The 26515-nt window shown below is 38.1% G+C and overlaps 6 protein-coding genes across 6 annotated transcripts; 3 read left to right on the plus strand and 3 right to left on the minus strand.

The window, feature by feature from the left end:
• Nucleotides 1-246: 246 nt before the first annotated feature.
• LOC113505107 (calphotin-like) lies at nucleotides 247-971 on the minus strand. Its single transcript, XM_026887635.1, has 2 exons — nucleotides 954-971; nucleotides 247-870 (listed from the first exon to the last, which is right to left on the minus strand). The coding sequence occupies exon 2, from the start codon at nucleotides 858-860 to the stop codon at nucleotides 336-338; it is 525 nt and encodes a 174-aa protein (XP_026743436.1). The 5' UTR covers nucleotides 861-870; nucleotides 954-971; the 3' UTR covers nucleotides 247-335.
• Nucleotides 972-2546: 1575 nt separating this feature from the next.
• Nucleotides 2547-9369, plus strand: LOC113505101 (calphotin-like). Its single transcript, XM_026887622.1, has 3 exons — nucleotides 2547-2614; nucleotides 2731-3165; nucleotides 9153-9369. Exons 2-3 carry the CDS (start codon nucleotides 2741-2743, stop codon nucleotides 9301-9303), a joined length of 576 nt encoding a protein of 191 aa, XP_026743423.1. The 5' UTR covers nucleotides 2547-2614; nucleotides 2731-2740; the 3' UTR covers nucleotides 9304-9369.
• A 2874-nt stretch (nucleotides 9370-12243) lies between these two features.
• LOC113505123 (protein FraH-like) lies at nucleotides 12244-12950 on the plus strand. The gene has a single exon (XM_026887659.1). The coding sequence runs from the start codon at nucleotides 12275-12277 to the stop codon at nucleotides 12758-12760; it is 486 nt and encodes a 161-aa protein (XP_026743460.1). The 5' UTR covers nucleotides 12244-12274; the 3' UTR covers nucleotides 12761-12950.
• A 1201-nt stretch (nucleotides 12951-14151) lies between these two features.
• LOC113505116 (actin cytoskeleton-regulatory complex protein PAN1-like) lies at nucleotides 14152-14898 on the plus strand. The gene is made up of 2 exons (XM_026887648.1): nucleotides 14152-14199; nucleotides 14331-14898. Exon 2 carries the CDS (start codon nucleotides 14336-14338, stop codon nucleotides 14843-14845), a length of 510 nt encoding a protein of 169 aa, XP_026743449.1. The 5' UTR covers nucleotides 14152-14199; nucleotides 14331-14335; the 3' UTR covers nucleotides 14846-14898.
• A 1250-nt stretch (nucleotides 14899-16148) lies between these two features.
• Nucleotides 16149-17140, minus strand: LOC113505094 (actin cytoskeleton-regulatory complex protein PAN1-like). Its single transcript, XM_026887611.1, has 2 exons — nucleotides 17072-17140; nucleotides 16149-16876 (listed from the first exon to the last, which is right to left on the minus strand). The coding sequence occupies exon 2, from the start codon at nucleotides 16867-16869 to the stop codon at nucleotides 16231-16233; it is 639 nt and encodes a 212-aa protein (XP_026743412.1). The 5' UTR covers nucleotides 16870-16876; nucleotides 17072-17140; the 3' UTR covers nucleotides 16149-16230.
• A 6238-nt stretch (nucleotides 17141-23378) lies between these two features.
• Nucleotides 23379-26064, minus strand: LOC113505077 (hydroxymethylglutaryl-CoA synthase 1). The gene has a single exon (XM_026887589.1). The coding sequence runs from the start codon at nucleotides 25608-25610 to the stop codon at nucleotides 24240-24242; it is 1371 nt and encodes a 456-aa protein (XP_026743390.1). The 5' UTR covers nucleotides 25611-26064; the 3' UTR covers nucleotides 23379-24239.
• Nucleotides 26065-26515: the final 451 nt, after the last annotated feature.

A 26515-nucleotide genomic window follows, 5' to 3' on the forward strand; every position in this document is an offset into this window, starting at 1 on the left:
AATACTTGATAAAAGTATACATTTACAGCCATTTTGTTTAGGCAGGATGGCAAGATGTCCATTTGTCACTGTAATTCTCAAGGCACACCGACATGTTAATGCGACCATAAGTCGTAATGTTAAGTTGGGAACATTTTTTCCATAATTACAGATAGACCATGTATGTAGGTCATGTATGTAGATTAAAGTTCGGTAAAGGTGAGTCCTCTTTTATTACATCTATGGGTTGGGTAATCAATGGTAAAGTAAACAAAAATTGTATCTCTTATTCACTCTACTTAAATTGGGTCAAATGCAAAAGTTAATTTCGGAAGTGTCGTTTCTTCGGAAACTTCTTAGTTCAGTTCCTCGGGAAGGGTGATGGCGGGAGAGGGGAACACGGGTTCGGCAACGATGACAGGTTCGACGGGCACGGGAGCCTCCTCCACAACGATCACAGGGTCAGCAGGGATGGGAGCCTCTTCGACAACGGTCACGGGCTCGTGGCCAATGACAGTGTCGACAGCAGCACCCTGGTTGATGTTCAGGATGATCTGGACCAGAGCAGCACTGTTGTCAGGGGCGGGGCCGTCTACTATAGATACCGGAGAGGGGGCGACGGGAGTGGGGTTGACGACAGGGGCGGGCGCGATGGGGAAGTCCACAATAGCGGGTCCGACGGAGATGGGCTCAGGGTTGACTCCGAGGACATCCCAGAGCATCTCCTCGAGAGCGGCAGCGGTGGCGGGGTTGGTGCTGGGGCTGTTGATGGCGGCGACGATCTCCTGGATCTCGGCCAGCTCAGCCGACACTGGGGTAGGCCTGACGTAGGTGGCCGAAGCCACGGCGGCGATGAGGGCAATAGCAACGAAGTATTTCATCTTTTAAGTTCTGAAAAACAAATGAGGTTCAGTAGGCAAATTTTTTACAGGTCAGACTCTCAATATGTTTTCTTCCAAGAAACAGGTACTTACTTTGTGAGGCACTAGAACAAGCTGAACCTTTCAATAACTGCATAGTATTTATATCGAAAACAATCAATTAATCTATATTGCCAAAATATATATCTATTGTCATAGCCATAAAAAAAATATTTTTTGAAAGATTAAAGACCGGATGTTTGACCTAAAAACCAATTTATATTCTTTAATGACATGTAGTATATATAAATCCTAAACGACCGTTCTATTCACTTTTGGGGTTCCGTATCAACTAAGATATCAGATGAACAATAAGTATATCTCAAGTTTTATTTGGGGTCGTCGCAACATGTCTTCTTCCATACCTTTTACATCTAACGTAGTCTTACAAGAAACAATCTTCACAGCCGTATATTTCTTCACGTAGTAAATCCATCATTTCTGTGGTCGTCCCCTTCCGCTTTATCTATCCAGATCCAGTCCCAACATCTTTGTCACCATATGATTCTCATTCCTCCGTATAGCATGCCCGTTGATATTAATATTTAAGGTTACGTGGTTCATAAATGGGCGTAACTCAACAGCAGCGTTTACACAGAATACATTATTAATGTTATAAATATTTTTTCTCTTTTCTAATTGTGTAGCCTTATTATCATGTCAATGCGAAATAACCTCTTCGATGACGTTCAATCTTCGTATGAAGGATTTTCAACAAGAACTTGTACATTAAAATAGACAAAATCAGTTGATTGCTTTATCAGCCCCTATCTTTCATTAAGTAACCTCTTCTAAAATGTTGTAAGTATCTACATAAGAATAATATTCAGTGTTTGATTTAGAAAACTATAATCCCAATTTACTATATTAAAAGGTTTTGTAAGAATTAATGATATCACCTAAAAATACAACAATGCCCACTGTCAGCACCAAACTGCAGATAACCTAATTCTTTTTGACCTAAAAAAGATTAAAGGATACTTTTACCTGTTTTAGTGGTAAAGAATACAGGGATTTCAAATTGTGAATGATCGTATCTAGAATACAGGGACGTGATAACTAATTACACAAACAAAATCTTTTATCATTATCATAATCATCAGCTCTATGCTTCAACTAGAATGACTGTATGTTTAATTTGACTGGACTAGTAGACGGAGGCGGGATTGCATCTCCCATTTCCCTGCATCTTCCATCGCTGCAAGGGTCGTTAATTATGAGGTAAATTAAACGTAATATGGTGCTTTCCTTAGTTTAACTCTGCACTCAAATTGAATAGGCTCTTTTCTTTTCTTTTTAGAAAATAAATAATTATAACAAAATATACTCGAAATCTATTTATCTCCAGCATTGCATAGTTCAAATTTTTTAAACTAAATCGGAGTAAATAAAAAATATAAATTATTGACATAGCGTCAAAAAAGACATGTTAATCCCTGAGAAAGTCGGGAAACGTGCCTAGAAGGCTTGAAGCATTATACTATTATTATATTTACATATTTCATTTTATTATACTTTTTATATATAGCTACCTTATTTTTGTAGGTGAAATTTATCCATAATATAATACCATTAATCCCTCCATCCGGGCTGCAGACTTTTGGAATTTCACAATAATATTTATCTCTTATGGCGATGCAGATAGCTAGATAGGAAGGAATATATATAGTATGCAGCACTCCTCAAGTGCATCATCATCGTCAGGTGTCTTAAAAGTAAGTACTGCATTAAATTGTTCTTATTTTATATCATTTAAACGTTTTAAAACAGCACTAGTCTCTAGTCACGATCTTAAAAACAATTTATTTAATGCTTTTTCTTCTTCCATTAGATCTTTCAAGATGAAATACTTCGTTGCTATTGCCCTCATCGCCGCTGTGGCTTCGGCCACCTACGTCAAGCCCACCCCAGTGTCGGCTGAGCTGGCCGAGATCCAGGAGATCGTCGCCGCCATCAATAGCCCCAGCACCAACCCCGCCACCGCTGCCGCCCTCGAGGAGATGCTCTGGGATGTCCTCGGTGTCAAGCCTGAGCCCATCTCCGTCGGACCCGCTATTGTGGACTTCCCCATCGCGCCCGCCCCTGTTATCAACCCCACCCCCATTGCCCCCTCTCCCGTGTCTATCGTAGACGGCCCCGCCCCTGACAACAGCGCTGCTCTGGTCCAGATCATCCTGAACATCAACCAGGGTGCTGCTGTCCCCGTTGGCCCTGTTGGCCCCGTCGTTGCCCCTGAGCCCGTGCAGGTCGTCGAGACCGCTCCCATTCCCGTGGAGCCCGTCCAGGTTGTGGAGGTCGCCCCCGAACCCGTCCAAGTCATCGAGGTTGCCCCCTCCCCCGCCATCACTCTTCCGGAGGAACTCAACTAAGAAGCTAGAAATGTTCTGATCCGTTTTATTGTATCTAGAAATTGTACTTTTACATGTGATTCAATATACATACCTTATATATATTAGATACTTGGTATTATTTATGATATTACTTATTTTTCTGATAATGACAACTTTAGCCAGACTAGTAATGGTTTGAATGAGACACATAGTTCCACACAATCATGCACAGTTATCCTGATGCCTCTTTATGTTATAACGTGATATTATGGTCTTGCATTTTTTATGTCAAATCTTAAATTTTAAACAATTTACTGCAGCTTGTTTTAATGTGTACATAGATATCGACGAATATAGTACCCTAAATGCAATCTAAATTTTCAAAATTATTTTTACTTTAATCAGGAGTTATCCTCGATAATGACATTATAATTGGTAATTAATATAAGATACCATTGCCAAGATTACCATAATCAAAATTAAATTACAAACAGACTTGTGAGGATAAAGTTGTGTCTCAAAGGTGTCAGAATGTAAGTATTTAAGATTACGATTCTTATTTCGCTTCAATATAAATAATTCATTGTGGTATAAATAGATTAACTTAAAGTCATTGTCAACCAAAGAATAAAGAAATATTTTATTTTGTCAAAAATTGTAGGTAGTAAGTACATAGTGTTAGAATTGGATTCTTATTTACTGAATTAATACCCAATGAAAATTAATTGATGATCGTCAAAGACTCCATTGAGGCGTCTCAAGATGGACACGACCTTCTGCAATGAAGAGTACGATGAATAAGAAGAATTATTTCAGTAAATAAAATGATGTTATCTACACGAATTTTATTAATAGGTTAAGTTTGTAAATCTATGAGTCGTGACTCAGGAACTAATTAACCGATTTTGTAGAGGGATCTCGGCATAATGCTGACGCTTGAACCTTTTGCTTCCAGCACTATAGTTCTATGTATGTAATAGCTGTAATACCGGAGACAATAAACGTTATTCTATTCTATTCTTATATCAATAGACAGCCTCATTATTTGTAAGTAGGGATCACAGATATAGAAATTCTTATTGCTTTTCTAGTTCCCTGAAATGCAGTTCTTCGTTGCATTAGCATTAATCGGGACCGTGGCTACAGCCGCAGTCATCAAGTCAACCCACATCACCGCTGAGCAAGCTGACGTCATCAATCACATACGCTCCTCTGATTCCGGGCCTAGTCAGATTAAACCCTCTAATGCTAACCGTTGCCTAATCATTCTGGCTCCTGTGCAGCCAGGTCCCGACCAGATTATCGAAATAGGCCCTATTCAACCAGCCCCAGAGCAGATCATCGTAGTCTATCCCTCAAATCCCGATCCTTGTCTTTTTTTTTGCCTTGATTTTTTAATTAACGGCTTACTACTAAAACACGAAATAAAAATATGATTTTTACTTTTATTTCCAACTCTTAAACTTACCTCTTTTACATAATAATATCATATTCATTTCTTTTCATTCACGGGTTAACTTCATGAGAAGGCAACCGGTCCTTTTTAAAGGCGTGAACGGGGACGCAGGTCCAACGTGCAGAGGCCTTCTTGAGAACTTTAATCTATAATGTGATGGGGCATCTACTAGGGATCATTCACCTCCGCTCTATGGGAGAACAGACATGAAGAATCCAAAGTAGATGCAAAACTATTGCAATATATCATATCATATTCATTGTTATTAAACTTGTCAATACGTCATCAAATATAGCACCTACTGAAAATGATTAAATAGTTAAAGCTATCTGTTCCTGCGATAAATGTATTAAAGGTGTTGTAAACTGTCGGTTTGTTAATCCCAGTTAAGTCCGCGTAAACTCTAATCGAACGATAAAACAATAAACGGTGATAAATATGTTGGTGTCTTGTGACGTGTCTTGAAAACTAAATAAACTTATTTGTATTTAATTGTCGACTTATGGATAGCCGACCTGAATTCCTTATGGTGTTCAATTAAGCGCTCAATCAAGAGTCATTATCGTTTTTCCTAGCCGAAATGTCATTCTGGACATTTTCCCAACAACCATCCGTCACCGTTTGCTAAGCGCGCTGGAGAGAACAAACCGCGCAACAAACTCCCCAAGCTTTGCGCTGTCCATTCATTACACATTATCTAGTTAGTTTACATTAACACCACAATTACTAAATAAGTCTTCATTTTATCCCTCTCTTCAATATTACGCAATAATGAATATTAGTAACATGGCATCCTGAACCAACTGTTCTTAATTTAAATATCCCGCTTGAATTTTCCAAACTGCCAGTATGGACGATTGAAGGAGGTTTAACTTGCACGGAGGGAAATATGGTATAGGTCACCACACCAAATCCGATGTGTCGCGAGTTTGATCCACGTAATACTAGCAATTGTGCGATCTATGAATGCTTGTTCTGAGTCTGAGTGACATTGTGCATCTTACTGCCACGTAAGAATTACATTCTCATAAAAAACCCTCGTCCTATGTTTATGAAAATACTTCTTATACCTTAGGCTACCTCTTTTTAAATAAACTAACTGCGAAAATCTTCATCTATCTATTTTGCTTACAACAAATGCAGGGAACAAGATAGCAGACAGGGCCACTGACCACTAGACCAACAAGCCATTCAAGACCTTATCATACACTAAGCTCCTGGTGCCATCAAATATGAATGAATACTCCTCACATGTATCTACATACCATACACAGCGCTACTTATAAATTGCCGGCAGTTAATCCTAGATAAGTCGCCACAAAATTTTATATCGAACAATATAGATTAAACAATAAAATGCGATTAATTTTATATTTTGTGACGTCACAGCCGAATGTTGTAAAAAGGTAATTTTTTACCAGTTTCAACCTGATACGTAGCTATTTTACTCATTTTTCTTCTCCTTGCAAGTTGACTGGGTAGCAAATGAAACAGGTCACCACACCAAACTCACTGTGCGCGATCTTGCGAAGGTTTGATCACCGCGTAAGACAAGCATTTGTGTGATCCATGAATGCTTATCAAGTCTGGGTGTCTTTGTGCATATGGCTTGAATGTTTGTCGAATCCACCTCGACACAACGAGTACATTCGTGATTGCGGGTTTTTTAACTATGATAAGCATGACTCAGCATACTTCGAAGTTCATCTAAAGGCTTAATGAAAATTAGATGAAATAAAAATCTTAAAATTTTTGAGAATGAAATTCGTTTTCGACCAGTGACGTCACTTTGACTTGACGAGATTTGAAGACAATTTTCGATTGACATGCAATTTTATTTAAGCCTTCTTTTCAATTTTGTTTGACGCCCTCTACGTCACCACTAGTGGTCAAGATAGCTCAAATGCATCATTATTTGGTACCAGTACTATTAAGTATTTGTAATTTTGGTATAAAAAAAATCTTAGGACACTTGAAGAATTTAACGATCACAATATTAAAAAAATCTGCATGAGTAATACAATTGTTCCAAATTCTTACATTTGTAATATAAGTATGAATAACAACAAGTAAATAAAACCTTATCATACTTTAATCAATAACAGTTATAAATTATTGATGCTACTTAAATGCGTCCCGAACTTTATTTTATTAACTATTATCTCTTTATTATCTAAAAACCCAAAAGTTATCTGTGTCTAATTTTATGCTGGGGCAGTAATGTGGACGATTCCTATATTTGCTCCGAATCATTATGACCGGTTAAAAAAAACATACGAACTCGTCCACCAAACCAAAATCAGTCATTATATTTTTTTTCTAAAAGCTTTTTCTAGTGTATATATTTTCTTTACTTTGTGGCTATGCTATGTGGCTATGCGGCTAGCTATAACCGCATAAGTGATTCGATCAAAGGTAAAGCTATGCTTGACGCGGTTGGTCCGTAGATGGGTGACCATCTTTGTCATAACGAGTTCCTCCGTGTTTCGGAAGGCACGTTAAATTGTAGGTCCCGGCTGTTATTCCTACATCTTTGACAGTCGTTACAGTTAGTCAGAAGTTTGAGAAGCCTGACGGCTAGTCTTACCAAGGGGTATCGTGTTGCCCAGGTTACTGGGTTGAGGAGGTCAGATAGGCAGTCGCTCCTTGTAAAACACTGGTACTTAGCTGAAACCGGTTGGACTGGTAGCCGACCCCAACATAGTTGGGAAAAGGCCGATGATGATATGTTCTTTACTTTTAATGATATAATGAACATATACCTAAGTCTAAAATCTACATAAACTCCGATACAATAAAAAGTTATTTTTGAATATGGACCTATAGAAAGCTTTAGAAACGATACACCTATAGAAACACATAAATATAGTTAGTAAAGAATTAAATAAGCAATACATTCTAATAGATATGCAAAATAAGAATATGTTATGATAATTACAATTTGTTGTTACCTATCCTATCAAACCTATCTTATCCTACAAAATGTGACTTCACAAAGCCGTATTTTGGGACCAATGTAAGGTCTGGAAGACGCCTTGCTTGACGTAGGCCTAATTACCTTGTAATGAATTGCATTTTACTTCCTATAATCAATGTATAATAGAGATATACAATAAAACATACATTGTATTCGTTATTTTAACTGCCTCATGTATTTACAACTTTCTAGTTCTGTTAATGATGGGTAAAAACAGAACAGTATTTCTTAGGCACCGCTGTCTGTCCGTCTGTCTAATCGTACACACAAATTTATTTTTTACCGAACCTATTTGTTTTTTTTTTTAGCCTTTTTGTGAGGAGTTAGATCCAGAGTGACGAATCCGTCTAGCACTACATCGAATTTTAAATGTGCTTAATTTTATTAACGCATGAATAAACATATTTTTTTGTAAATTTACCTCTTCGTCGCTATACATCATTGCGACGAAGCCTCAAAATTTACCACATATGCAACCCGTGGTAGAGATAAAATTTATTAAATAGAAACCTACCAAATTCCTGCTTCTTTCTTTTCTTCCTTCTTACACTTGATAAACATTAACTATTAGAATTTTCTCCTACCATAACCATACTATTTTACAACGTCATTTCTGTTTATGCGTTTATTGCACTAGTAGTACCTAAGTACTAATTTTACCATCTTAATAATCTACATACATACAAAATTTCGTTTATCACAGGAAGTTCTGATAAAACAACTATATAAAATGGTAAACGTTTCTGAAAACAACATTGTTTCTCCACAATACTATCTGGTAAGTCCTATAATAGCTTTAAACCCTAAAAGTTCTAGAACAAAGATAATTTGAAAAGTATTATCCCACCAAAAACATCATGCAAAAACTAGCCAAGCCTCGATGGAGCTGCTGGTTGATCTCTAAAATGTAATGAAATCTAGACAAATCCGTGCCAAGTCTAAGGTCTAACTGCAATTTCTTTATTATTAAAGTTAATGTTGTGAGTGCCGTGCCCCTGATTAATTTTAAAATTTCAATGAAATACAAGCGCTACAGCTTCAGTGCGTTTGATCGGTATTGATAATGTCTTCCTTCCCTCAACAGCAAACATGAAACTGGTTCTGTTCGCTTCCCTGATCGCCGTGGCCGTCGCCGCGCCCCGCAATGGCTTGGTGGTGCCTGTAGCCGCCGGACCCGCTCCCGCTCCCGCATTCGATGGACCAATCATGGCTCCCGTATTTGAAGCACCAATCAAACCCGTCCCTACACCCGCTTTTAACCCAATACTCTGCCCACCTTCTGGTATGCTCCGCAAGGTTGACGTCAGCTCTGCCTGCGCTGGTGTCATTGCTCCCCAACCCGTCATTGCCGCCCCTGCCGCCCCCTCCCCCAGCAACCCATCTCCTCTAGTCCAGATCGTTTTGAACATCAACCAGGAAGCTTCTGCTGCTCCCGTCGTCGCCCCCGAGCCCGTCGTCGCCCCCGAGCCCGTGCAGGTTGTTGAGACAGCTCCCATCCCCGTGGAGCCCGTCCAGGTTGTGGAGATCTCTCCTGAGCCCGTGCAGGTTGAGGAAGCTGCCCCCGTGCCCGCTGAGCCCGTCATCATTGGAGAGCCTGTGCTCCCCTCCCCTGCCATCACCCTCCCTGAGGAACTCAACTAAAGATACGATGTATAGACACATTTCATTCCAAATGAGACCTGATCAATAAACGTTCAATTATTATTACTTGTATTTTGTCTTATGTATATTACAATAAAAAACTTAAGGGATAAGATGTTTGAGACCACCGTGCCACTACGTACACGGTACTCGGTACTATCGTCAATATCTTAGAAACAAAGGACAACTAAAACACAACAAATGTGAAAGTCCAATGTAATTCGATATTTCACACATGTATCACAATAGCAAATTTTCTAACTAAAGATTTAACTCTTACAAGGCCTGATCGTACGGGAGCTTTTTTAACGCGCGTTAAAAAAACGTTCAAATAGAACAAATGCATTTCCCTTTAGCACCCAACGACCAGCGCTCAACACTACTCGATAAAAAAAGCGTCGCGTTTTAAAAGCACCGACGTATGAACAAGTACTTGGAAATGCATTTGTTCAATTTGAACGCTTTTTAAACGCGCGTTAAAAAAGCTCCCGTGCGATCAGGCCTTAATACATTTATCCCGAAAGGAAGTCACAATATTTAAGAGTGGCCTACTCTTAAATATTGTGACTTACTAAACAGCACAACATTTCGAAGCATTGATTTCTTAAATGTCTATAAAACTCGCACGATCTAGGAATTTAAAGAAAAGCAATTCAAGAAAGTAGGTAGAAAATAATTTACAATATTTTAGCCGTGATAGGATGCATACGATTACTTAGCACAGTGAAAATAAAAAGTAGATAATAGCGATACATCTGCTCTCTAGGCATTATGGCAAACATAAGCTGTTGAAGGGACGATGCGTAAATACGTCCCAAAAATTAAATCGATCGATAGATTTAATGTGTATCCCAATGAAAAGGGCTATAAGGCCATGAAGAGAGCTTAAAGACAATATACAACAATGGCATCAAGTCATAAAAGTGAGGGAATTATAAGAAAATCACTCTTTTTAGCGTGTAACATGTGAAACATCAACAAATCGCATCGCAATCGCAAAACAGCCATGTCACGATATTTTACTTTAATATTATTTCTTTTCTACCACGGAATAACTTCAGGGGAAGAGATCCGATCCTTTTTTAAGGCTTTCACGGGTACACAGGGTGTTTCTTGTGAGATGACGTGAGATAGAAAGGGATGGAAGGAGAAGACATTTAGCGCTGACCCCAAATAATAATTAGGATAAGGGCAGAGGTATGATGATGATTCACGAGTACACAGGTCTAACATACAAAGGCCTTGTTGAGAACTTTATTATTATTTTTAAGGGTTTAGGAATTTAATCCTTGTATCCTAAGGGTTTTACAGATATTCAAGTCATCTGCTCAAAAACACCTAGAATCCGGCCTAGCGGTGAGTATCACACAATTGTTTGTCCGACGCTGGGATCGAACCAGTCCATGGACCAATTTCTATCGATTCTCTATTCCAAAGTTAAGTAGAGATGAACGGCAGATTTTTTTCTTTTAAAATATTCCAAAAAATCTACTATCTTTCTAGATAGACTTACTCACACACAAAAAATAACTCTTATGTGGGTTATTTTTATGGACCAGGTATTATTTCTTATCAAAATTAATACGTTAATCTCCGGAAGTATATAATGTAGAACAAAATTCCTGAATCGCATGATTGAACGTTTCCTCGAGAAGGGGAGAGAGAGAGGGAAGAGAGTCCGGAGATACAGAGGCAGCTATCACCCTGGATTAATACCTACATGGAAAACTCTTTGCAATGATAACTCAGTCATGGTTTCAGAAAACTCCTCTATATTCTTAAGTGGAAATTTCTGGATTTGATCGACCTAGGATTATACCAATATAAAGGACATTCTTTTCTGCAAGGATCAGAATCCTACCCTTAACCTAGCCTTAACGCGGCCCAGTCATATATTTACGTATGCTATATGTTTGCTCGTAGCTAACCTACAACTGCACAAGTTGATGGCTCGGTTGGTCCGCAGATAGGTGTCATAACGAGTTCCTCCGTGTTTCGAAAGGCACGTTTAATTGTCTGTCCCTTCTCTTATTAAAACATTTGATAGTCGTTATGGGTAGTCAGAAGTTAGAAATTCTGTAAAACCAGTCTAACCAAGCAGTATCGTGTTGCCCAGGTACCATATGGGTTGAAGAGGTCTGAAAGCCAGTCGCTTCTTGTAAAACACTTAGCTACAAGATATTAGATATAAGATGGGAAGTCAACAAAATCTTATTTGGAAAAGGCTAGGCTGATCATGACTATGTTTCTACCGATTTGAACGTAATAAAAAAAGTACAACACTTTTTAATCTAAGCCCCAGAGACTTTCAACTTAAAACTTTTTGCCAAACTATTAGTTGATGATGATGGGAAAAGGCTAGGCCGATGATGTTTTAGAATCCACTAGTATAAAATATCGGTTGGCTAGGTCTCATACAAATTTGGCCGTTAGGTACACCTGATAAAACTGTATTAGTTTACAACGTAAATAATTTATATTTATGCGTTTATGACAATAGTAGGACTAATTTTACCATCTTAATAACCATACAATATTTACTTTATCACAGGAAGTTCTGATAAAGGAAATGTATAAAACGGTAAACCTTTTTTGAAACACACATTGTTTCTTCGCAATACAAACAGGTAAGTCGTATTATTTTTCTTCTTCTACCTACGACATAAATGGAACAATAGCGGAAGATACAAAGCATCCTGAGCCTAATCTTTTTTTTTTGCCATAGTCGCTATACTTTATAGTTTCAAAAGGTTCCCTTAAGACTAAGAACAGCGAGCTAATTGATCCGATTTCACACTGATTTCCCATCCGTAGATAATTATTTTTTGGTTGGTCTGTCTTTCAAATTCTGCTGGCATTGTAAAGCCTTTAATAACTGAGATTTTTTTTGTTTCAATCTCAATAATTTTAGCTTATGTGTTTTTAATTAACGTTATCTAAGTACTTACGTTTATTTTTTTCTACAGCAAACATGAAACTGGTACTGTTCGCTTCCCTGATCGCCGTGGCCGTCGCCGCGCCTCGCGCTCCCCTGTTTGATGTACCCATCAAACCCGTCCCCATGCCCGCTTTTGACCCAATACTCTGTGGACCGGCCGGTTTGCTCCGCAAGGTTGACGTCAGCTCTGCCTGCGCTGGTGCTATTGCTCCCCAACCCGTCATTGCCGCCCCTGCTGCCCCCTCCCCCAGCAACCCATCTCCTCTGGTCCAGATCGTTCTGAACATCAACCAGGAAGCTTCTGCTGCTCCCGTTGTCGCACCTGAGCCCGTCGTCGCCCCCGAGCCCGTGCAGGTCGTCGAGACTGCTCCCATCCCCGTGGAGCCTGTCCAGGTTGTGGAGGTCGCCCCTGAACCCGTCCAGGTTGTGGAGGTCGCCCCCGCACCAGCTGAGCCCGTCATCATCGGAGTGCCCGTCATCCCCTCCCCCGCCATCACCCTCCCCGAGGAACTCAACTAAGCGATAGACAAAACCTCGATTCTTCATCAATAATTAAAAACTCCAAAATACTCTGTCTACAACTCCTGTCTATTTAAGCATGAAAAAGAGTGCCTGTACTGCCCTCTCCCGCCACCACCCTCCCTGAGGAACTCAACTAAAGACAATCGAATCAATGAGACCCAATAAATAAATGTTACATAATTATTAATATTTTGTCTTATTTACGTTATAAAATATGAAGTTCACCAGTTTTAAAGCAGATAACACGTGTTTGTCTGTTTATATATACACAAAATATGCCTTAACGGTGTTTCAGCAGTAAAAACGATATCAGCCTAGTGTAGTAGCATTGCTTTCATCAGAATCTAAAAATGACTATCTTAGTAGGTTTTTAAAACTGAACTTTGCAAGGCCTTTTTAAGGCGTCAGTATCTGGTACAAAATGTTTTGCTTAAAATTCAAAGCAAAAGGTGAATGCAAATAAAATAACAACAAGAAAGCAATTTTTATCATGCAATAAGATGCTAATAAATTAAAATCACTCTTCTGATGGAACGCATTTGGCGAATAAATAAATGTAAGAATAAAACTAAGAAGCTGTGGATACATATTCACTGACTTGTCAAAAGCTTTTGGTTCTGTCGTTAACTTATGTTGCAGTTATAACATACTATTGACTAATTTTATTCGGTAAAAAAAATGTAAATAATGCATATATCATTCGCACATGGATATCAATCAGAATAATATAATCTTAGGTTTGAAAACATAGTCTTACAAAGACCCTTAAATTGGTATCCTTCAAGGGCCTTGTTTTAGACCTCACGTTAGCCCTCGAGCAGCTTAATTTCAATAAAAATACTTAATTAATTATCATTGGAAGCACTAATTAATTTAGCAGAACCGCTTATAAAATAGAGGTAAATATGGGAATAAATGCACATTAACGAATCACGTCAAACGTTTTAATTATAGATGTGAAAATTAAAAACATTAAGCCGTCAAGCCCTTACGATTGTTTGAGCTTATCAAAAGTTGTTTGTTGTATGGATATAAATGGTAGTCATCTAGTTACACACATCTAGTATAAAGAGGCTTAGCCTTAGGCTCGGAACCTCTAACTGAACATAACTTTTATCATTATTCCCCTCACATCATCAGCTCTCTTCTCTGAATCATAATACTCGTGCAATACTTAAAACGTATGGCGAAATTGATAAAAAATCGGCTTCTACACTTGATGACAGACTTGTGATGCAATAAAACCATATCTATTTACAACTTACATTTGTTTATCTATTTATGCATTTATTATACAAGTAGTACATGTTTAACCATCTCAATAATAGTAATAAACGATTTCGCTTTATCACAGGAAGTTATGATAAAGGAACTACCTATATAAAATATCAAAAGCTGGTAAAACCCATATTGTTTCTACACCTCACAACAATCAGGTATGTCATATTTTTTTCGCACATTTCAGTACATTTGATTGATACTCGCATTCCACAAAAGTCAGATTTTGTTTAATCTCAATCGTTTTGATCCAATTCTAAGATATTAATTTATTGACTTCCTTCAACAGCAAACATGAAACTGGTTCTGTTCGCTTCCCTGATGGCCGTGGCCGTCGCCGCGCCCCAAAATGGCCTGGTAGTGCCTGTAGCCGCTGGACCCGCTCCCGCTCCCGTATTCGATGGACCAATCATGACTCCCGTCCCTACGCCCGCTTTTAACCCAATACTCTGCCCACCTTCCGGTATGCTCCGCAAGGTTGACGTCAGCTCTGCCTGTGCTGGTGTCATTGCTCCCCAACCCGTCATTACCGCCCCTGCCGCCCCCTCCCCTAGCAACCCATCGCCTCTGGTCCAGATCATTCTGAACATCAACCAGGAAGCTTCTGCTGCTCCCGTCGTCGCCCCCGAGCCCGTGCAGGTCGTCGAGACTGCTCCCATCCCCGTGGAGCCCGTTCAGGTTGTGGAGATCGCCCCTGAGCCTGTGCAAGTTGTTGACGAGGCCCCCGTGCCGTCTGAACCAATCAGCATCGGAGATCCCATTCTCCCCGTCCCTGTGGTTCCTCTCCCCGCAGACTTCAACTAAATATGTATTGCAAAATATACGCCTTTTTATAAAGATATTGTATGCATAGTAAAGACATGATATTTCATTTACAAAACATCACTAGGAATTTAGGAACCCTCTCTATTTCTCCTCCATCCCTAGTTGCATGCATAATTATATGTCTGTAGCCCTCAAACCAAAACATGGCGGACCGGCCGCTATTTCTGTGACATCTTTTTGGAACACATATTAGTCAAAATAACATATTTCACTTACACTTAACCGCTAGCTAGATTATTTGAGTGGCTATTAAATAAGTTGAGGATTTTATGACCACTAACCTTTGCCCATATTCTAAAGTATTTTGAGGGGACTTTTATACTGCTATAATTAGGGGGCTTTTGATACTGCTTTATTAAACATACACACTTAACCAGATTAAATTTAAAAATATAGCGCCTGCGGCTACCCAGATGACTGTAACGCCTGATTTTTTGACGAGAGCAAAACATGTATAAATTTCTTTTACTTATGTTTGCTTGCAGTATATTTTTTACCTATATTGACTTCGAACATGCAACTATGTGAATCATATGCATCTGCCTATGGAACCGTCGAGCCACCACGATTATATTTTATAGTTATCCGATAAAAAAAAATCTTAATGATCTTAAATCTATAGATGCAATATATAATAGTCAATATCTTAATGATCGCCAAAATTTTAAACTGCTATTTAATAACAAAATTCTGGCCATAGCCGGGTGGTTGAGGTCGACACGTGAAAACCTGTGTGCGTGGTGTCGCGGGTCCGATCCCCGCGTAGGACAAACATTGTGTAATTCACGAATGCTTGTTCTGATTATAGATGTCTTTGTGCATGTGTGGCTTGATTGCTTGGCGCGAGACGTTTTATTTTATTTTAAATAACAAAAATATTGAATGTCCAACAAAATTTAAGCTAGCATTTTAACTGAAATTCGATCAAATCGATCCAAATTTTTATCCTATTAAGGCTAGGCTGGTCGACGTAGGAAAAAGACTTTCCTATAGAATTGCCCATCCAATGAGATGCTTGCTCTAACTTTATTTTAAGTCATTGCACTTTATCATACCAATATTTTATGGTAATCACGTAAGTTGATATCTAAGACAGAAATAGTGCATTACATTCTCAAAAACTTTTGGTGATTAGTATTTTTTCTAAGACCAGTCGAGAAGTTGAAGTCAACTTAAACAACTTCCTATTTCAACTTCTATTATGCTCAACGTTTATTCCAGACGCAGTGATATTATTCTCAGAAATGGAGGAAGTAGGTATTTGTAAAGAAATACAAAGTTATAAGTACTAAAATCTCTTATTGAATCACATGTAAAAATACAATTTCTGGAAACAATAATCGTGAGAACTGATGTTTAACTTCTTAGTTGAGCTCCTCGGGGAGGGTGATGGCGGGGGAGGGGATGACGGGGACTCCAATGATGACGGGCTCAGCGGGTACGGGGGCGACCTCCACAACCTGGACGGGCTCAGGAGAGATCTCCACAACCTGGACAGGCTCAACGGGGATAGGAGCGGTCTCAACAACCTGCACGGGCTCGTGACCGATGACAGCGTCGACGGGAACGGAACCAGCAGAAGCTTGGTTGATGTTCAAGATGATCTGGACCAGAGGAGCGCTGCTGGAGTCAGAGACGGGGGCGGGTCCGTCGATGATGGCTACGGGGGAGGGAGCAACAATGGGAGCTAGAGCGCCTTCGGGGAGGGGGAAGTCAACGATGGCGGGTCCAACAGAGATGGGCTCGGGGATGATAGCGGGTCCAACAGCGATGGGCTCGGGGAGGACGATGGCGGGTCCAACGGAGATGGGGTGGAGGTCCAGAGATCCGAGGACGTCCTGAAGCTGCTCCTCGAGGAGGGCGGCGGTGGCGGGGTCGGTGTTGGGGCTGTTGATGGCGGCCACGATAGCCTCCAGAGCCTCGATGTCACTGCTGACGGGCTTTACCAGGGGGCTGGCGACGGCGACTGCCACGAGGGCGACGAATGCTACGAAGAATTTCATATTTTTTCTGCAATAAAAAATTCCCGTTAAATATCGTACTTATTCTTAACCAATTTATACCAAAAGAATAAAAGTTATGAAGAGAGAAAAAAACAATAATAATAGTACTTTTTTCACTAATTTTCCAAATATATTAAAAAAAATATATCTTTAAATTTTAAGTAAATTAAGCAATAAATATTTATAAATGTAAACTTCTTACCTTGGTTGATTTGGGTGATCAATTAGATGTCTTCACAATTCTCCGTATTTCTTTTATACTACAAAGTTTTATAATTTTGATATCATATCAGAATGTAAGTTATTGCTTTATAGGGCAAATAAAGTGATAATCATTAATAATTATGAATTTATGAAGGATACGAGAGCAATAAATACCTATGTATTATTCGTAGCAAAAATAAAGAAGATACTTACAATGCAGCTGATCAAAAACATTCGTCATGAAGCTGCACATAATTATTCTATGCATTTTTAGCGGGTCCTACTTAAGGAAGTAAGATATTAGTGGAACATACAAAGTATCCCCCACATCAGAGCATCTAACTCGCGACACGTCGCCTTCCATAGCTTTGGTGATGACCTCAACCACTCAACTATCCGCGCAGTCGTTGAAACTGGAACTTGTAATCGCTCCAAAAGTCTAAATTTCCAGAAGCCTATGGAAAATTTATTGAAATACGTAAGAAGCTTCATCATGACTTTTATACTCGTGCATTATATAAATAAACAATTGAATGGCAGTCATATTATATTGATAAGAACGGTAATATCACGCCATCAGAATTGCGTACTCACACACTAAAACTGTTGACTATTGATTGTGCTAAAACGGTATCAGTCACGGTTATTTAATGTAAAACCTAGGCTGAAGTGTTTTACGTACATCCAAGTGTAATAAAGAGAAAGTTTTGAACTATATCGCCGTTGCCACCGGCGGTTATCTTTTAGCGTGCCTGCCCAAAAAGGATGGATGTTTTGAGGGAACGTCTGTGTAGAATTCAACAGCTTAGACAGTCTTTAGTCTTATTACTGCTAGCCTGGAATGTCCCCCCGCTGGGCAATGGGACTCCATTGCCCTACCGCCTACTCTTTTTCCACTTGTCTCTCCCATGAGCCGCGAGGGTCCAGTTCGGTAAAGACGAATCCAGGTCATCCCCCATCTCCGTTTAGGTCTGCGTCATTGACGCGGTTTTGCGCGCAATGTTATCCTGTTTTGTCATTTTCTATTTCTATCATATTTTTAGGCCTGACAAAAAATCATCAAAAAAAATATTAAAATAGACCCATTCATCACAAGACTTCCTGTCATCATACATTAACATATTCTACGGCTTCAAATTCAAATGAAACACAATAGAAAAATCAATAGATTTCAAAAATGACAAAGGACTTCCGTATTCTATATGACGTCACTGATCTGGTACAATGGGGAAACGTTCTTACCCGAGTCATCGAGATAAACCCTCATATCTTTAGAGTCGTTATCTGTTGTTATCAGCCAGTAATCGCTCCCGGTCATCACATTCATACCAAGAACGCTACGATGCGGTACTGCTCATGTATATTTATTTTCACTTCCGTCATTACTCATTCGTTTTGCTTCTTTGTATTCATTTGTATATCAAATAGGTATGCTGGTTACTCTTTTGTTTACTTCGGGAAAATTTTTGGAATTTTTTGGTAGAGTTTTCCTTATTAGTGAGACAAAGTTTGCTTTTTCCCATTTCGACGATTGTTTTGGTTCAAATGGAATTCATTCTTTCTTACTAATAATTTGCGCTTCGTAAACGGATAAGTTTTTTTTATTTGTTATCTGTTGCGTCCTAGGTATCATGTATCTACACTTCATGGAGCAAGTCCTTTCTACTCTCCCTACACCCTAAGGTGGTAAGGGGTATCTCTAGACTCTCTATTGTCACAGAACCGCGTTGCTTTCCCCACACTGGGAATCAAAAGGAAAAAGAATCGCGTATATGATTGCTGCGGTAAATTAAAATATAATTATGTATTAATATAGGATGTAGATGGCTATATTTTTGGTCTTACATGTACTTATTACAAAAAATCTAACAAAAGCGAAGGTTTATGTGTTAGTTTGTTACCTCTTAACGCTGAAACGGCTTGACCAATTAGAATTCATAATTTTAGACGAAGTTGACTTCACTCGTAAATCAACACAGTCAAACTTTTGGTAGAAAAATCCGACATCCAAAAGGGCCAAAGCCGAGGTAAAGAGATGTATAACAAAAACTCCTATTTTTGTTAACTGGCGAAAAATTTTATCAACTTCCTATGTCCACAGCGACCAAAAGCAAAAGTTAGCTAAAACAACAACGTCACAGAGACATTAATTACGTTAACCCAATTACAATTGACTTTTGCTCGCTTATGTAATTCGGTGACTTACATTTTCCTTTGTTTGTATAAATAAGCATTTTGCATCGTCAAAACATTACTTTTGGACTTTGATCCTCTTATCGCAGCGTCTCGGTATTGGCGATGACGTCATTATTAAAATATAGCTAGGATGTCACATGATAGACTTTGTTTCGAACTATCAATCATAGTGAGGCAGTAAAAAACAGAACTTAGACATACTATAATACCTTTTATATTATACCATACCTTTTATATTATAGTAAGCTGAAACGGCAATGTTTAATATGTATTAATAGATATTATAAATCTGAATAGTTTGTTTGCTTGTTTGTTTGTTTATTTGAACGCGCTAATCTCAGGAGCACCTGAAACGTATTTCACGGATAGATAGCCCATTTTTTGAGGTTGGGTTTGGGTTATATACCATCTTGCTTAATTTTTTTTATAATTAAATCTTTAATAGAGCAGACATTAAATAAGTTACAAAAATGAGAACTTGCGTGAGTGCTAAAACTATTGACAGACCAGAAAAAAAACAAATCTTCATAACGACGCTTACAACGTCTTTTTAATTCATAGGTTTATTATCCTTTGGTAAAAACTTCCAAGGGAAACATCGTGAGGAACACTGCCACATCAGAGAATTTCTCAAGAAAAAAAAATACTGAAGCAAGAGGTCATGAGGTCTATGGCGGTTTTAGCTGTGACAGAAATTACCACCTGCTATCGTATGGTTGATGTTGATGGTTGATGTGCAAACAATACTGAAGAAGGTACTGTACTTATTCTGTGAAAAAAATATTGTAGCTTAACAAAGCTGGGATAGCAACGGTGGCGGTCGAAGTGTCTTAACCGTAGAACAAAAAAAATTTCGTAAAAAGTTTTTCAAATGGCGACTTTAATTTCGTGAATATTTAGACAAATACATAAATTACCGAAAACAAAATAAGTAAGTAGGTAATTAACTAAATTGGTAGAAGCGATGCATTAGAATAAATGTCTTGTTGTGGAAGGTTTGAATGAAAGTCTATTAGATTCTTGTGTAAGTGCCCCTACACTTATTCATTTACGTAATACTTTTTTTTTAAGTAAGTAGGTTATTAAGCAATATTTAACTTGTATATTTAGCCTACTTATTCATTTATTTCTTTTAGAATCAGCCCCCTTACAAAGTCTAAAGTTCAAGACATCGAATATGATTACTATCTTAGCTCTACAGAGGACGACTATATCGCGGCATCTCTATTCTTATGAGTTTATACAAATACAAGTTAGGTACTTAACTTTTTTTAAACCATTTGCTCAGGTACTAAATAAAACATATATTTTTATTATACAGCCACACAATGAAAAGTAAACGACTGTTACGAAGGTAGGTTTATTTCATTATTCATTTAATCTTTGGTAACATTTATTTTTAACTTGTAGATTATACTGATTGTTAACCTCTTTTAATTTGATTAGGTTATGAAATAAAACGAATTCCACAGACTACTAGAATCTTCAAACGCTTCTCTTTAGATTCATTACACAGAGACAGGATATTGAATAAATGTATGTATTTATCAAGTAGAGATACTTAGGTGTGTAACCAGGGATAGAGAATAACATAGGTACTTATATGCTACATTTATTTTTTTTATCCAAACAATACTCTTTTATATAGCACATGAAGGATTCGTACTGGTAAGCCAAGCGCTGATTCGTTCTCAACGGATAAAAAACAGATGACGTCCAAATATGTGTTATTGACATGCATGTCTAAATATATTCGAAGTGAAAAATTAAATAACGTTTGTGTTTATTTAATTCTTGACTTTAAAGTCAACCAATCGAATGATTGATGTACACTATGTTGTTTCAAGTTTGCATGTTTTGTAATTATTTCTTTCAATGAGAATAATAAACATTTTGACGGACCAGTCGACTAGTTTTTGGTAGCGACGTGCTGCGCGTTCTAACCATACATGCACACATTAATTTTGTGTATGTTTTTTGTTTTTACTTGTTTCAGAGATAAGTATTTGTAGTACACACTTGAGCTTGTCGTACACGGGATTCGAACGTGCGACACGTCTCGAACTTGGCTGTTTGCAGTCAAAGTATCTAGCTTTTGTTTCTTCGAAAAATATGTGCAATAATAATAATTTTGTCCTATAGATGAGTGCTCTGACTACAAATCTATATATTTATGCTTACTTACCTAACTATAAAGGTCGAAATAGAAGTAAGCTATCATAAAATAAGCCCACACAGTTTGGTTATATCCAAGCAAGAATCGAATTAGCAAGCAGAAGTTAAACTTATAAATTACCGTTAAATAAACATTTTTAACATTCCGCCGCGCGTGGCGGCCTCTTGCCGCTTTTATAGAACTCGTACGATCTGAAAATTATAGATTTGATATTCGAACCACGATTTGAACAGGTTTTTAAATGTAACACTTTTTGTGTAGAAATCTATACCTACATAGTTTTGTACGGTTAGCAACCATTTTATGGGATATGAGGTTCAATTTGCGTATACCTACTTAACACTGTTTTGATACCATTCGGCATTCCTGTCATGATAATTCTATTACAAATAGATTAAGTGCTTTATTTACAAGTTACTTATTCATTTTTTTTTATGAAAACCTATGTGATTTTATTTGATTCCCCTGATTAACTAGTTAGGTTCCTGGGGCCGCATTGTTCTATTTATCTACGACCTTGGTAATTCTACAGACTTCGTAGAAATTTGCTGCCGTAATTGCAGTTCGTTCAAGAGGAAATCATAACCGGTATAAGCCGCATCTCTTTAATGTTCTATTCTTTCGTATTAATGGCTTGAATTGTCGAATGACCTACTTATACATTAGCAGCAGCTTGGCCAGCATAGAGGTTGAACAAAAAGAAGCCTAGCCTTTTGTTGAAGTTAAAGCTATCATCCTATCAAGTCTCATCAAAATCGATGATATAGTTTAAGCGTTAAAGGGTAACAAACAATAAGAGTTACTCGCACATTTATATGGCTACAGTATTTACCAATCAAAACTATAGGTATTTGAAAACTTCTAGAGACGGATTATCTATAAGTTTAATACAAAATAACGGGCCTTCCTTCCTAAACAGTCAACTTAATAAAAGTACAAGCTATCGTGTGTATAATTGCATTGTAATGACATTGGCAGTCGAAACATGCAGCCTGGTAGGAACTCGCAGCTCACATACCAAGTGAAGAATGCGAGGCTCACCGTGAAATCCGAGACCATACTTATTTTATGTTCGCCGGTTATTGAATTTGATACAATCGTTACATATGTCGCTACGATAGAGAAAATAAGAAAATTGATTGGAGAACTTTGTACGGAGAATTCGCAAAGCTGTTCAATTTAAATATACAACTCAAATATTTAAGTGAAGTTTAGTTGCATGAATAAAAATATTAAATAACTTGTTAGCGTTTCACTATCGAATAATACCACATTCCATTCGGAAAAAGAACGAGTTTTAATCATCATCGCTTCTTGAAAGTATTAAGATTGATTTCATTCACAAAACGCGATTCCTCGCGATATTTTCCTTCACAATAACTCAGCAAAAACGTCACTAAGCATAAAAACAAATGCACACCAAGAATTAAAGTTTAAAGTTTCAGGCAAAACTCACTGTACGAATTTAGACGAAACTTGGTTCACAAATAGTGTATAACACAGAATTTTATCCCGATAGGCCCGCGAGCAACATCTAGTCCTTCTTTATACGCAAAAAGATTTTTGCCTAACAGTCAAATATTTATTGGCGGGCATTATTACGTTACCAAACAATTTTTAAGAATAGCCAGACATCTTTCAATCTCTAAGATCGAGTCAAGATTTCTCCCCATTAGAATAACAACTCGCAGACAAGCAAAAGATACGCCGATAGATAATAATAGCATTTATTGCAATGCCTAAGTATTTATTAGGTATTCTTTTAATATCTAAATAATGACTTCAACAAGGAAGAATTTCACACAAAAGATCGGAAGATACTCACTTTATCAATCACAGCATGACAATAGATATATAAAAAATACCTAATAAAATAAATGTTGATTATAAGTTCTTATCATAATTAAAAGATTAAGAATAATAATGCAATCTATAGAATTCTCAATTATTTTATTGACAATATGAAGTAAGTATATAGTGGTCCATTTTATGGATTTTGTTTTAATTTTTTTTTATATATACAGAAATGCATTAAAAGTAAAACATAGCATTATGTTGTCTATGCTCGACTTTGGTGTGATGCAAGTGTTTGGGTTTTTGAGCTATGCAAATAAATAAATATATTCATTGGGAATTATAGTGGATCATGTCAACATTACATTGCATTATATTTAACAAACTGTGTCATTATGCCAGCAAAATGTCGATTTGATCTTTTAATAGTGCCTATACAACAAGCCTGCTTTGTACACTCAGCAAAAAAAAACAGATTTAGGATCAGGTATAACCCCAAAACACAGTACAAAACTTTTTTTGCTGAGTTTTTTGACTTTACAGACCCAACAAATAGTTTGTCAAACTACAATATACTGTGTATTACATACAAGAGGACATTGAACACTTCAACACTCAAAACTTATACTAAAAACCTTTCTTTATCATTTATCCCTCACAGACCTATAAATACTAATTACCATAAATTCAAACCCTCACAATTTATAACTACATTGTGTATTTTAAATACGTGATTAATGACTGAGATAATAAATATATAAATTATATTTATTGATGTGTGCAAATAAACTGTCCAAAGTACATATTGCTTCCTCATGCCATCTTATGAGGTGAATAGGTCACAATAATATAAATGTTGCTAATTAACTGTAAGAGGGGATGTTTCACATAGTACCAGCAAGATAACAGTCTCAATGAACTAGTTCATCTACAAATAATATACCAATAACACCAATTTTCTCCTGCACCAAATGACACAAAATTATCCTAAAATAAATACTTAATCTTTCCGCTTGTAGAAGCGTCTCCTAAGGTCATCTATGTCAACTAGGTAGTATGTGCCAGGGAATAGTGTGTCTATTGATCCCGATGGCTGATAAGGTGCTGTGTGGTAGTTCTTAGTTCTAACATCCATGCTCTCGGAAAACTGGCTAGGTGGAATACTCTGTCTTATCTCCAACATAGACAAACCCTCATTCAAAGAATTGATGAGCTTAGCCAATTTAGAACCAGCACTCATGTCATTACAAATGTTCATGGAGTACATGGTTGAAGCCAGACCAGATCCATAAGAGAATAAACCAAATTTCTTCCCAATCAACTGTTCTGGTGACTTACTGACAAGATATGAAGCGAGCCCCCCATACAGTGATGCAGTATACATATTACCTATATTCTTAGCTATGTGTAGAGATGGCTTGGTTTTCTCATCAAATAAAGGCTCACTGTATGCCATAAATGCTTTTTCTACATCTCTATCAAAGTATGTTTCTTCTAGTTTGTGAGAGCTGAAGTCTGACAACCCTGGGAACTGCTGCTCGCGCTGCTCAGGTGTTGCATTGAGGAAATCATTAAAACAGACCCTAGCTAGAGATTTCTGCACCAGTTTACTGTAAGGTGAGTGGAACAACATACCATCCAAGCTCAGCAAGCCTTTAAAGTCCGGCTCCACTTTCCTCATCTTCTTACAATACAAGTTGTAACAATTATCTAAAGCACTGAGGTAGCATTGTATTGAGAGCTTTCCATCCACATAGGGGAACTCTGAAGCCAAGTCTGGCTTGTAGAAGTCATAAGCATGTGTCATATATGAAGCACGTACACCACAGTCCAGGACCAGAGGAGCATCCGGCCCTATCAGCATTGCAACTGCCCCTGCACCTCCTGTAGGCCGCGCTGGCCCCTTGCCGTACACTGCAATGTCTCCTGCCACTACTATAGCCTTTCTGCCGTCCCATGATGATGACTCCACCCAGTTCACAGCATTAAAGAGAGCTGCAGTACCACCATAACAAGCATTAGTGGTGTCTATACCTTCAACATCTGTGGCCCCTTGCTCAGCAAATAGGGTCATTAAATAAGTCTTCACACTTTTACTTTTGTCTATGATAGTCTCCGTACCAACTTCCAGTCTTCCAATGTCATGTAGATTAATGTTATTTTTCTCTATCAGTCTATGTAAAGCTGTCATACAAATCGAGTTAATGTCTTCTCTGTCTGTACAGAAACCCATTTTAGTCTGGCCCAGCCCGACTGTGTATTTGCCGGCGGACACTCCATCGAATTTTTCCAATTCAGTTTGATCTACGTATTGTGATGGGAAGTATAGTTCCATGGCAAGGATGCCGACATTTTCTACTCTTCCGCCCATGTTTGAGTGTAACTTTCACGCTTTAAGTGAGTATATGATCGCGGACCGTTAGTGTGAGTCGGGACGTGTTACCCGAGCGATGTAACCGGTGCAGACTGACGGCCGGGCAACGGGCCGCGCGCCGCGCGCCTTGCGTCCGCCGTGTCTCGCACGATGCCGACGTCAGCACCCAGCCTCACGTTACCGGTACGCACACCATTGACCTAATACCAATAACCAGCTTTCTTTCGCTCTTACGCGAACGTACGATAACAGTATTTACGTTGCGCGATGCCGATTGATACCCGTTTATAGCAATGTCACGACTAACTTTATTATTGTATGTTAACTCTGTGTCTTTTAAAGTCTTTTCATACAATTTTGTAAAATAAGCCGCTAGCAAATTCATGCATTAGTTCTCATTGCCTATTTCACTTCGAAGTTTGACGCATTTTTGACAGCAATCATGTGGTTATGTCAAAGAGAAAATGTCAGGAGCGTTCTCAACCTTGACAAAAGTAAAATCTGAAGAAAAACTACAACGAGGCAAAACCACTTGGACTTTGGACTTTAGTTCCACATTCAGTAATAAATTTGTATAAAAATATTTTTTTCCGTGTAACGGTAACCACCGTTGAAACAAACGCTAAACTAGAAAGACAGGTTCACTGACGATGACACATGTCGCTTTAGTAGTCCGACTTCGGACTATCAAAATATTGTCCGTACGTTGACCCCAAATCATTCTTGACCTACATTTTGATAACATTTTTATCTTCTCTTACGATTGTCCACTTTACGATGTTGATTAATTTTATGGCATCTTAACCGAGAAACTTCAGTAGTACCTAAGCGTAATTTTTTATGGTGTTAAGATACGGTTAAGTTTACGATAAAACTTTTTGATCTTACGATGTATTTATCCT

Source organism: Trichoplusia ni, chromosome 2 (assembly GCF_003590095.1).
Source record: "Trichoplusia ni isolate ovarian cell line Hi5 chromosome 2, tn1, whole genome shotgun sequence".
Classification (NCBI taxonomy): Eukaryota; Metazoa; Arthropoda; class Insecta; order Lepidoptera; family Noctuidae; genus Trichoplusia; species Trichoplusia ni.